At 35.4% G+C, this 13,191-nt stretch overlaps 1 protein-coding gene across 1 annotated transcript in view; it reads left to right on the top strand.

Annotated features, from left to right (window-relative positions):
• Positions 1-5,560: 5,560 nt before the first annotated feature.
• Positions 5,561-13,191, top strand: part of LOC118801973 (HERV-H LTR-associating protein 1) — a 31,003-nt gene continuing 23,372 nt past the window's right edge. Inside the window, exons 1-4 of the mRNA XM_036562388.1 lie at positions 5,561-5,636; positions 9,764-9,847; positions 10,520-10,576; positions 11,594-11,674. Of these exons, the coding sequence (XP_036418281.1) occupies positions 9,766-9,847; positions 10,520-10,576; positions 11,594-11,674 (220 nt within the window). The 5' untranslated portion in view covers positions 5,561-5,636; positions 9,764-9,765. The remainder of the gene's footprint in view (positions 5,637-9,763; positions 9,848-10,519; positions 10,577-11,593; positions 11,675-13,191) is intronic.

Genomic DNA, 13,191 nt, shown 5'->3' on the forward strand with positions numbered 1-13,191 from the left:
CCATCACTGACTAATGACTGCTATTCATTATTTGTGCCTTGTCATTTTGAAGTACAGCTTCCTCTTACTCACATGTTTGGCTTGTGATTAAACTGGCCAGTCATCCATTTGCTCTCTGGCTAATCTACCAGTCATGTTTTTGCTTTAATAGGACGCATCTAATCGCATTTCAGTTCCTCCTTTTCATTTCAGACTAGATGATTTCACACTAGTGGCCTTCTGAGCTCTGTATCATTATATATATATATATATATATATATATATATATATATATATATTATATATATATATATATATATATATGTATGTATATGTATTATGTATATATATATATATATATATATATATATATATATATATATATATAATTCATTCCAGTTTAGTTTTTTGAATAATAAACTTTTTATTTATATCCTGGTCTAGACCAGTTTTAATAGTTTGATTTACTGAAATATGCAAATGTTAATTTTTTATGTTAAATTGCACCAGTTACTAATAAAGATACATTAAATGATCTCTGTGGTCAAAATGATTTTCTTAAAGAGCAGCACTTTGAGGAATAAAGGTGGAAATAAACTGCACAACCATGTATATTGATCACAATAACAAAAAAACATTGCCTGTCCTAGAGCAGCGTTTTTATAAGTCACCACTATCCCACTCTAAAGTAAACAGTAGTGTTCCAATGTTTTGTCCTGTATAGATTTTCTCTGAATGCCACTGGATCCTCTGAATTATGAAGTCATTAAGGATACACGTATGCACATGTTTGTATGAATACTATGTGCAGTTAAATAGGATGCACATGGAGTGGGATGTACAGTAACGTCAAGTATAATATGTCAAATGTCAAGTGTAATATAAGTGTTATATGCAAATTTGCATATATACAAAGATGTAAAGCAGTTGTTGCATCCATTAATATTAAATGCTATGTACTGTGTGTACTATACACTGCTATGTCCCATACAAATCTGACACGGGAAATTCATAGCATGCATCATAGGATACATCTACTCTTGTATTCTCACAGGTTAGAGTTAAGATAGAAAATTGCATAAAAACAACTTTAAACTGTTTATTGAAGTTTTATGAAGCTCTTCTTATCATGTGCCACTTTTTAAATTTTATTTTGTTAGCCACACTCCCTCCACCAGCTTGTCTTCTTCCCCCAGGGCATCCTGGTGCCATCACTTCCCCAGGTAAACAGTGCACATGTACTAGGCCGTCCATACGATGTAAAAGAAAACGAGACTCAGTGGACCAGGCAGCCTTCTTCCATTGCTCTACAGTCCAGTTCTGGCAATTACATGCCTACTGTAAGTGCTTTCGATGGTGGACAGGGCATGGGCACTCTCACCTGTCTGTGGCTACTCAGCCCCAAACACAGCAGAGTGCAATGTGCTGTGTGTTGTGGGACATTCCGCTCATAACCATTATCAAAAATTTCTGTGTCTTGTGTCACAGTAGCCCTTCTGTTAATTGAACAGATGAATAGCCTTTGTTGCCTTCAGACATTGATAAACCTTTGGTGCCCAACATCCTGCCACATTTTGTGATGTGTCCCTCCTTGGACACCTGTCGGTAGGTACTCTCCATTGGTGACTGTGTTACCTTGTTATGTAAAAAACTAATGTTTGCTACCTCATTAGGCAAAATGAACAAGACTAGCATTAAGGTTTTGACTAGCATTCTTGCCTGTCTGTTCAGCAAAGTAGTTTAGTACAGCCAGCTGTATCATACTGATTATTGAATCCAGCAGGATTAGACTAATACAACTGGTTGGTAACTGCCCTGATGACAGATTTTAAATGTAAACAGAAGAGTGGCCATGCTTCATGCTGTGTATGCCCTGCTTGAAAAGCTTAAATAATTCTTAGAAACTCACTGAGATGAAAGTGACTCAGAATAATTTGATGTAAAATGCTCCATTCAAGAGAACTGCACTAACTCAGACTTCTTACACTGCTGGGTATAGGAAACAGGGGTTGTGCTGTTTATAATGCAAATATAGCCATTTTAATCACTCTCCAAAACCACCACTTTTTAGATATAACATTGATCATGGTGTAGTTATAAATCTTAAAAAAATAAGTACTTCAGGGACTACTTTGTCTTACTTGATTTGATTTGTTTACTTCACTCCTACACTACAGACACATAGATGAGCTAACTACTAACGTTAGCACTGTACTGTCAAGCACCACAGGAAAAGAATGACAGCAGGTAAAAAAAACAGCGCAAAGAGGTGCAGTGGTTAAATGCCCTCTGTGTTGATGGCAAAATCAAAATTAATCAAACAAATACAAGACATGGGCATAACTCTTGCTATTCCACTATTTAAGGGGTTATATGATAAATCGGTGTCCTGTATACATACAAAGTAAATTTTTAACTTAAATAAGTTTTAAAGATACATAATATTCACTTTCCCAGAGGCAATGTGCATATTTATTCATTTTAAAACAGAAAATAAAATAAAAAGCCTGGCGTGAGACTATAACCGCAAGATAAGATACAATTATATTCCTACGATATAATTTCTACAAAATGTTAATAGTTCTACTCAGGATCTTTAAACAACAAATTCAAATGTTCTAATTATTGACAGCCAAGATGTAAATTAGAACTTTAATACTACCTTAAATGTACTTTTATACTATCATAGACATATAGATATGTAACTCAAGCATTAATGTATGGGGTTTGAATTCTTATGCAAACAGCATATTTTATTTTCTTTAACCTCTTAAATGGCCAAATGGCTAACATTTTATTACACATCTATTACCTAAGAATAGTTCAACCAGTTTACATTGAAGTCTCTGTAGTTACTAAATAATAAGCCTTAGTATGTAATAAGCCTGGGATTTTAAGGGGTTAAAATATCTCGAGACAAAGAGTAACTTATAATGAAATGCAGTGTTACAGCACGCTCTCACAATAAAATGCCATTGCTGTGGGACAAAATCTTATATTCCTATTTTTGTCGTTTAAAAAAATGTATATAACTTGCAAGCTGTCCTTTATATTATGTGAAAATTTCATGATGAATGGAGCAACAGAAATGGTCCAAAATGAGTTTAATCGTTATACAGGTTTTGTCCTTCTCCAGTAAATTATCATTTTGAAAATATTTATAATTTTCAAAGTGGGTTGAATATTTTCTCAAGGCACTGTCCATAACACTGTCCTCTGAAAAATGTGAAGCTTTTGTGTCTAAAAGGTTGAGTATTTTGGCTGTGGAATGTGTACTTAGTAAACAGTATTGCTGGCATCATTAGTGTATGGACAATATGAATAGTGGGATAGTTTCAGAGGGCAATCAGGGAGCAGAGTTGCCGTGGGAATGGTCAGTTACCTGGTTCTTGGTCTCCATGGTGATGGATTTTCCCAGGCCCTTAGAGCTGTTTGGAGTCCAGAGTAACAGAAATGTTGGCAGCTGTGACAGAGTGCACGAGACGGGTGAGTCTGCACGAGTAAGGAGAGCATGTACAACAAAAAACGTGCACTTTGGAGATGGAATGATAGCATTTTTCCTTTTGCAGTATTGATACTGATTCTGCAAAAACAGAAATTCGTGAGCAGTCAACTTACTTTATTTTATTTGCATATACATTATTTATTTGGTAAATACATTTTCATTGTAAGTAATTGCATTTCTCTATTCACTTGACGTGAGTGTACAAACTTTTCTGCAGGTTTTGGCAATATATATATGTATTTTCCATTTCCATCAAGGCTTTTTAATTCAAATGTCAAAACAGGCATAAAAGTATGTGGATGGAAACCTAGCTGGTGACAGCGGGGTGTATATTTGTGTATGTGTGCGTATATGTGCATGAATGTGAGTGTGTATATTAAGAACTTAAACTAGTAATTTACCAATATTTTTGTGATTATTTGAGTAATCAGAGTTTTAAAAAAGGCCAAATAATAAAAATGGACTTTATTGAACAACAAGAACATCGATTCAAAAAATGCATAAAATATACAAAACACTTTACTGGAAAAAAAGATAAGCAAGGAAGTCTGCAGCCTCCCTAGTGGCCATCCTCTGGGATGAAGATTGACAAAAAACAAGATATTTAATGTATTTATATATACACTCATCCTAAAATTGATGACTGCAACACGCTCCAAAAATTGGGACAGAGGCAATTAAAACTAGGAATGTGAAATGTTCAAAAACATCTTAAACAGGTGATGCAGTTCTGCTTGGGTATAAAAGGAGCATCCAGGAAAGAGAGAGTCCTTTATGAGCAAGGATGGGTCACCACTTTGGCCAAAAATGCAGCACTGAATAATCCAATGGTTTAAGAACAGCCTTTCTCAACGTGAGGAAAAAGGATTGTAGGTATTTCACCCTCCATGGTACATAATATCATCAAAATTCAAGGAATCCAGAGAGATCTCTGTGCATAAAGCGCAAGGCTGAAAACCACAACTGAATACCTGTGATCCCTCAAATTTCACCACACTGAAAACTGGCTTCTTCTGTGATGACTATCACCACATGGATTCAGGAATACTTTAACAAATCCTTGTCAATAAACACTGTTCATCACCACATCCACAAATGCAAGTTAAGACTGTACTATGCACAGTCGAAGCCATATATCAACAACATTGAGAAACACAGCCGACTTCTCTGGGCTCAGACTCGTCTGAAATGGACTGATGCATAGTAGAAACATGTAATTCAGATTATACCTTTCAGATTGTTTAGGGAAAAAAGGACAGCATTTTTCAGGCCAAAGAGGAAAAGGACCATCCAGATTGTTAACAGCATTATGTTAAAAAATCAGGGTCTGTCAGGGTATGAGGGTGTATTGGTGTCTGCCACTAAAAATATGTTGTGCATTAAGAAATGCAAAATCCAAAAATGAAGGCCCTGTACGGTTGCACAGCTGAAGACTTGCATAACAGAAGAATGTCAAATAATATGGTTTCAAAACTGGACCAGTTTGTGTCTTCAGTCCCCAAACAATTCCTAAGTGCTGTTAAAAAGAAAGGAGATGTAACACAGTGGTAAACATGCTCCTGTCCTAACTTTTGGAGCTTATTGCAGGCATTTAAGTGAGTGTACATTAACCAAAAATAACAAAAAACAAAAACCAGTACATTTCATAAGGTAAAACATCATATGTACTGTTTTCAATTTAATACAGGTCAAACAGAATTTACTAATCACTGATTCCTGTTTTAGTAGTATTTCACAAACTGTTCCAACTTTTTTGGAAGTGAGGTTTGTAGATTTTTTGTCCTCACTAGCTGAAATCTTTGGTTTGGCATTGAGAAGAGATGTAAAGGTGAACACACAGATGATATGGCTGTTTTGAACTGAACTGACATTTGTGTAGGTGTGTGTGCGTGTTGATGACCAAATCTGTGGCTGTATCAGAGTGTGTGTGCGCAGTGTGAGAGCTGGTTCATTCACTATGCCAGTTGATCTCAGGTGACACACCAGAGGGCTATTATAGCTTGTTACACTCTCTGGGGACCGTAATGGCCCCTAGTGTGTGTGTGTGTGTGTGTGTGTGTGTGTGTGAGTCTGAAAGAGAGAGAAAGAGAGAGAGTGGACGGTAAGCAGTGTGCTGTCTGTCTCTCAGAGTGTCTGTGTCTTTCTCCTGCAGGTGAGTAATTCTGGTCTTTATTTACTTCACTTTACTTTATAGACACTTCACCTTTGCCTTAATGCTTCCAACTGACTATCGTCCTAATTACAACTTAAAATCTCTTAAACTTACTCAGGAAAATGAGTATAACTAAAAAACTACAGTCAATGAACAACTCCTATTTAAAAGAAGTGGTGGCTGAAGTTGTCACAGTTTATGCTACGGGTGTAACAATAGACATTTTATCAATTATGCCATCAATGCAATTGCACTGTTTGAACACCAAAACTTGCCAACAATCAGCACCAATCTGGTAATCCTCATTAGTGACGTGTGCAACAACATCATTATTTTTCTTCTTTCGAAACTTCATGGAAATACCTAATTGTAAACCCAGTGTCATGAATCGACTCGCTGGCTGAGTGTATCATTACCGCCCTTGTTTATAACCGTCTTTCCTTTTTTTTAATATATATTTAATTAATTTGTAAAGTATTGTACAGTTTTTACAGATTAGTTGAGCTGTTGAACAAATTTATTTTTTAATGCCATTATGTAATATGCAAAGTTTGCTCTGAAATAAGGGAATGGCTTAACTCATTAAAAATATGTACAACGTAAACATTTGGATTTACAGAAATAGTGTCACACAATGACAGAAAATTGGTCAAATCAATGTGCATAAAATTAAAGGAAAGAAATTCTGGCCCAAATCAGTGAAGGCACAACACTACATCTTCTTTATCGATATTGAAACTGTGAGTGTCTGCCCATGCAACTTAATAGAAATATGGAGGTTGGTGGTGCAAAGAAAAAACCTGTAGAATTTGGTAAAAAAACCCTGTGCCCTGAAGTGCCCAGAAAATGGGTCACATCGTTGCATGAAAAACATGAAGGAAAGAAATTTGAGCACAAATTAAAAATACCACAATACCACTTTTTCTTTATCAATGCTGATACTAGGGCACTCTCAGAATTAAGTGTGGCCAAAATGGAATGTTTTCAATAAATAAGATAAATTCAGTCGTATGCAAAAGTTTGGGCACCCCTGGCCAAATTATTTGTTTTGTTGATTTCCACTTTTGCACAAGTTAATGCACAATTACTGTTTATTTACTGATTTTTTTATACATGCTTGGGTGGCAGTGAAACATAAAAGGTGGCCTGTGCAAAGGTTATATCATGTCTTATATTTCATGTTTCATTTTTCTCTAATATGTTAAACTATATTGTGCTATTCTCTAAAAAATGTGCAGCACAAATACCACACTGGCGTTGATGGGAACCAGGGGTCACAATCTCTACAATGCAAATACATTTTATTTACTATCCAAATCCACCAGTGAACCTGTTTGTGTCTTCTTGTTTTTATATGTTGTTAATGATAAAAAATGGTTATTAGTTAAGTTAAATAAATAATAAATCTGTAAAAATACATTTTCATTGGGGACCACTTTGTCTGCTTGTGCCTCTCCACCCTGCATACTTAAAATATGTTTAAAATAAGTCAAAATATATTTTTATCACAAATCAATCATAAAACAATGTCTTAAGCAACAGGAAACCTATTTATAATCATTTCATGTAAAAGCTGTTCTTCCTATCACCACCACTGTGAACAATTCAGAGTCTAGAACAAAGTAGTTCACATCAAACCAGTCTGAATGACCCTTTTTAACATTTTAACCATTTTATTTATTTATTTATTTATTTGAAATCTGTGTGGTTCCTAGAGGATGTGTACTTATTTTTACTAACCAAACATATAATTTGATGAGAGGCACCCAAACTTTTACAACAACTGTTGGTGTTTAAATGTTTTCTAGCATTTCTTTTCTCAAGAATGGGACATTCTAAATTGTTGTTATTAGATAATCATAAGCCAGACTGAACATTTTTGAATATATTCATTAAGTAGTAAATTATAAATAAAGTAACAGTAAATTGTAAATAATAGTAAATAAAAAGTATACATTTCTATGAGGTTCTCTGAAATAGAAGAGCCTTTGTAATGTTTCTAAGCAGTATCACTTCTACAGACCAGTTTATGCCATTCTGATCCTGATAATCAGCTTCGGAAATATTGTAAAGGATCAAATGAAACACAAATACACATAGCACACAAACTAGACTCAGGTCATTCTTTTATTCATAATATTCAGTTGGCATACAATACATGCTTAAATACAATGAAATGCTTAATGGCTGTTTTGTGATTGCATAACATCACATTATCAATTACTGTAACGTTATCCTTCTCTGTCTCATTCTCTCTGCAAAAGCAGATTAGTTTCAGGCAACATAATTATACATAACTCAGCAGTTGTAGACTGTGTAGAAGCAGGCAATGCAAGATTATCAGCACGGCCTTCTCTCGGTGTCACCTGTATTTTGACTCTTTGTTGTTACTGCACACTATTATCTTCCTGAGAATGGGAGGTGAGGTCACTGATACAGAATGACATCATTATTTGGGTAGATAAGGTAGACATAATTGGTTGGTTTGAGAGATATGCGGGCTGTAATTGGTTTGTTTTGGAGATAAGCTAGTCGAAATTGGCTTTTAGCGCTAGACAGACATTGTGTTCACATTCTGCATGCATAATCTGTTTGGTTCACTTTCTGCAGAGCTTAAAAATTGTTGGAATATAGAAATGAAGTCATGTTAACTCAAATATGTTGCCAGACTCTTCTATTTTTCTTCTGCATTCATGATTAAGTGTTGTGGTTCATATTTCTGTGTCGTTGGTGACTGAACTATGGCAGGTTTGTTTTGTGGTTACATGGCTCACTCTTAAAAATAAAGGTGCCAAAGATGTTTTTTTGGAGTGATGCCTTAAGGCTTTTTTCCACTGCACAAAGTACCGGAACCTTTGGCACCAGAAAAAGGAACTGTGCTTTTTCCATTAGCCACCGGTTCTGTACGGAAGGGTCGAGTTTCATGGTTTTTGATACCTGCTCCAGATTGGTACCAACAAGACCTAATGGCACTCAAGGGTGGGGCGAGCCACTCGGTTCATTGCTGTCTGGTTAAAGGGGAATTCCATTTGTCAAAGTGTATGCATTACTCAATTGTTCAGATGTAAACAAAGGCATTCAGAGTGGTTTGAAGTGAAATGGTTTATTTTAGAGAAATGTACCAGTTCGGACTCTCTGTGTAATAGTGGAGACTGGAGTCAGGAGTCCCAGTGTCTACAACAAAATATTGCCATTTTATTCATGATCCAAACCAGTATGTGATTCTACATGTGTCTTCTGAGTTTTTATATGTAATGTTAAAAATGGTAAAATAGTGGTAAATAACAAACAAAATATGTTTTTTGGGGACTATTTGGCCTTACAGTGAACTGTACCCCTCCACCATGAATGGATTTTTTAAAAATATGTTTTATGCCAAAACTTCATCTCAACACTCACACAAACTCTTCATCTCACACAAAACAATGTTTCATCAGGAAAGGTGTTCACGACATTTTCATATGCTTCAGACGTCTGGTTCCTATCACCACCACTGTGAACGATTCTGACTTGGCAAGCTTCTCTGACCACTTTCTTATATCAAATCACTCTGAATGACTTTGTTTCCATCTAATGTAAGTATACTGTAATTCTAAAAATTGGTGGAATCACCCTTAAAAAATACCCCACAGAAAATGTAGCTGATTCTATACTTTTGCAGGTGAAGACTTACCACGAACTATTACATGACCAATAAGTACATCAAAATCTAAACTAGAATGCTATGTTGATGTTTTGATAACTATCACTTTGTAAAGAGTATGCTAAGGTGACATTAGCTAGTAAGATAGCTAATTCTAACGTTATTCGCATTTAGTAATCCTTAATGTCATCATTATGACTATTTCAGTTGTCTGTCAAGCAGGTGGAACATGATCTAGAACTAGAACCCTAAAAGAAGCACTTTTGGTTTATTAAAGAACCTTTGGAGAAGATGTGAAAGTGTGAAGAAAGTTTACCTTCAGAACCTCTAAACCTTTTTAGAGATTCTTCAGACTTTAAAAGAGGTTCTTGAAACTTAATTAATTTTAAAAAAGTGGTTATTTAGGAGAAAGTGGTTCTTTTATGGTATCACACCAAAGAACCCTTTATTTGGAGTGATTTGCTGATTCATGTTGGTTTTGCAGTGATGGCCAAGTTCAAACTAAGCCAGTGTGTCTACATAAGAGTCAGTGTGGCCATAGTAACTCTACTGCCCATTTGCATAACAGGTAGGTAACTACAGCATCAACAGGTAAGATATATACCAGTTAATATATGCATGATTTGTTATTTATTAGCTTAAAATATCACTATAACACTGTGATTAGTACTGTGCACTTTCATAATGAAACTTCATATAATTTTGTTATGTGGGGAAGCCCATGCCTGCCAGGCAGAGGAGAAAAAATTAAGACTGCTTCTCCTCCTCTAGTAGTATGTTAACATTTTTTTGTTAGTATCTCAACATAATGACTTACTATGCCAAAATACTGCCTTAGTATCTCATAATAATTCATAATAGTACTATTCTGAAATAATTATAACTTATAAATTATTTATAAATTATAAATTCTTTTTAGACTCATATAGTCAATATTGTGAAAAAAATGTCTTTATTTCTAAATACTAAGCAAATATTATGACATACTACTGCAAATGGGTTTCCATTAAAAAATCACCTAGATAAATACTGCTTGTGTTCTCTCACTAATTCTAACACTAATGTAAGAGTAATGTTATGCTGTGGTAAAACTACTATTATTATTTGGTTTAATTCCATGCATAGCTGTACTTTTCGTAAGGGCAAATTCTAGCCAAGCACCAGAAAAGATGAGAAGTCACAAGACAGCCCTAACAGTCCTAGTAAGTTTAATTCTCTCTCTCTTCTCTCCATTTTACAGTGGTGAGGCACGGCCAACTGGAGCAAAGAGAAAAACGAAGCATTCTAGCATCAACAGGTAGCCAATGAACAAGAAGTCACCACAGAAGACCACCAACTACAGTTATGAATACATCCCTCCATGGATTTTAGCTCCCAGTGTCTACAACAAAATATTGCCATTTTATTCATGATCCAAACCAGTATGTGATTCTACATGTGTCTTCTGAGTTTTTATATGTAATGTTAAAAATGGTAAAATAGTGGTAAATAACAAACAAAATATGTTTTTTGGGGACTATTTGGCCTTACAATGAACTGTACCCCTCCACCACAAAAATCAGACTTTTTTTTTTTTACATCATGTTTGGTTTGAATGTGTTGCTATGCCAAACATGAAAAGACAAAAGTGTAGTTTAGCATAGTGATATGTACATGGTCAGTCAAAAGTTTAGATTGTCCTGGTTGAATTGTTAAGATATAAATAGCCATTAAGAGTGGTTTCCTGTGAAGAAACTTATTGAGTCTGATTTTTTCCCAGCGGTGGGGAGAAGAAGTGATTAATGCCTCTAAAAACTACCTAATGCCTGAGACATTATGCTAAAAACAAGCTTTTTGTCAACATTACATATAAAATGTTGGTTCACTGATTGTTTTGGATAGTAAATAAAGTGGTTATATTCACAGTGTAGACACCATCACCAACTATCACCACCACTGTAAAGAAATCTGAGTTGGCAAATTCATCTGCAAAGAATCATTTCACAGCCCACCGCTCTGAATGACTTTATTTTCACGTCAACGATTAGATTATGCTGAAATTTTGGACAAAAAAATTGGTGGCGTTGCCCAATAAATGACTGAAATGTTTAATGCATGCCTTTGCATAAATTTATGTGTGAAAAGCATTCCAAATGGCTCCTTAACTGACCGTAATTAACTTGAAAACTAAAATACAAGATAATCTAAACTTTATAGTTCATAGTTGCAACATAATTCCATGTATGTTACTTAACTTTTTTCATCTAAACCTAATTGGTGCTGTATGTGTGGGAATGACTCTTATGAGTTGTGGTGTTTGTATTCTGTCTTCCAGAGATTCCGGCGGAATACATTGACCCTGCCTCCATAGACCTCACTCCGTTAGTAAACACACTCATCAATGCTGCACACAAAGGTACTAAACACACACACATTTCCTTTTACACAATGTCAGAACACAAGGTCAGACACACTGTACTGTGCATCCTTTCACCATCCTTTCATTTGTCTAATTTTCAGCCAAAACAGCCATTAAGTGAGTTATTCATTTTTCAGCATATTGACAAAAAAAAGCATAACATATTTAGCAGAACATAACACCGTAACTAAATATACAGTGTCTTGCATGAGTGCTCAGCCCCCTTAAAAGTCATCAGGTCCATCTGGATTACAAATAACAGTTTGATATTTTGTGATGTCATATTTTATTTCAAAAGACCGACCATTAAAAAATTTGTTAATTTAAAGTGATACAGGTTTTATGTTAGAAAATAATGTGTTAAAAAATTACTTACTGACAAATGCTGATGCATAAGTATTCAACCCCTTTGCTGTGGAAGCTCCAAGATGACAGATTTTGCCCTAACAAGGATACATTGGGCTCACAGTTGGTCAATTTGTAAGCCAGGAAAAAGTTCACATTTTTCTTGATAAAAGACCCCCTCAATTCTGAATCAATTGTGAGGAAATGGAAGCGGCATCATACCACCCAAACACTGCCTAGACAAGACTGTCCCCCAAGACTTCACACAAAGAGGTCAACAATCACTTTGAAGGAGCTACAGAGTTCAGTGGCTGAAAGTGGAGGGAAGATGCACCAGTCAATGATATCAAGAGCTCTATATACAATTGGCCTGTATGGGATGGTGGCTAGAAAGAAGCCATTACTGAAGAAAAAACACATCTTGAGTTCGCCAGAAAGCATCAGAGTGACCCAGCTAAAATGTGGGATAAGGTTTTGTGGTCAAAAATTGAGCTTTTTGACTGAAATTCAAACTGTTGTGTGTGTTAACAAGTTGCCCCAACCCCACTGAGGAACACCATCCCCACAGTGAAGTATAGAGGTGACAGCATTATGTTGGGCAGATGCTTTTCCTCAGCAGGGTTGGGGCATCTTGTTAACACTTCAGCTTCAGTCTGCTAAAAAGCTAAAATACTATGAGAAACTTCACCTTTCAGCAGGAGAGTGATCCCAAGCACAATGCCAAAGTGAAACAGGAGTGGTTGAACAACAAAAGCGTGAATGTTCAACAGTTCAAAGTCCAGATCTCAGTCCAATCAAGAATTTGTGGCACTATCCATAAATATCATTCAACCAACCTGAACAACCTGGAGCATATCTGTCAGGAAGATTTGGCAAACACCGCTGAAAACAGTGTGCAAAGCTGGTAGAAATGTAAAGCTGTTATTGCAGTCTGAAGGGGCTGAAAACTTATGCACACATTTTATTTTTGTTTAAATTTTTATTTAAAGATCTACTGACAAATAATTAATTTTCACTTTAAACATTTATTTTATGAGCATATTGGTTTGCAATACAAATACTGTGTAGAGAAATCTGTCATTTCTTTTTCAGAATCTGATGACTTTTAAGGGGGTTAAATAATTTTGCAAGGCACTGTAGTATCATTATATATATGTAAAAAATAAAAA

This window comes from Colossoma macropomum, unplaced genomic scaffold (genome assembly GCF_904425465.1).
Source record: "Colossoma macropomum unplaced genomic scaffold, Colossoma_macropomum, whole genome shotgun sequence".
NCBI lineage: Eukaryota > Metazoa > Chordata > Actinopteri > Characiformes > Serrasalmidae > Colossoma > Colossoma macropomum.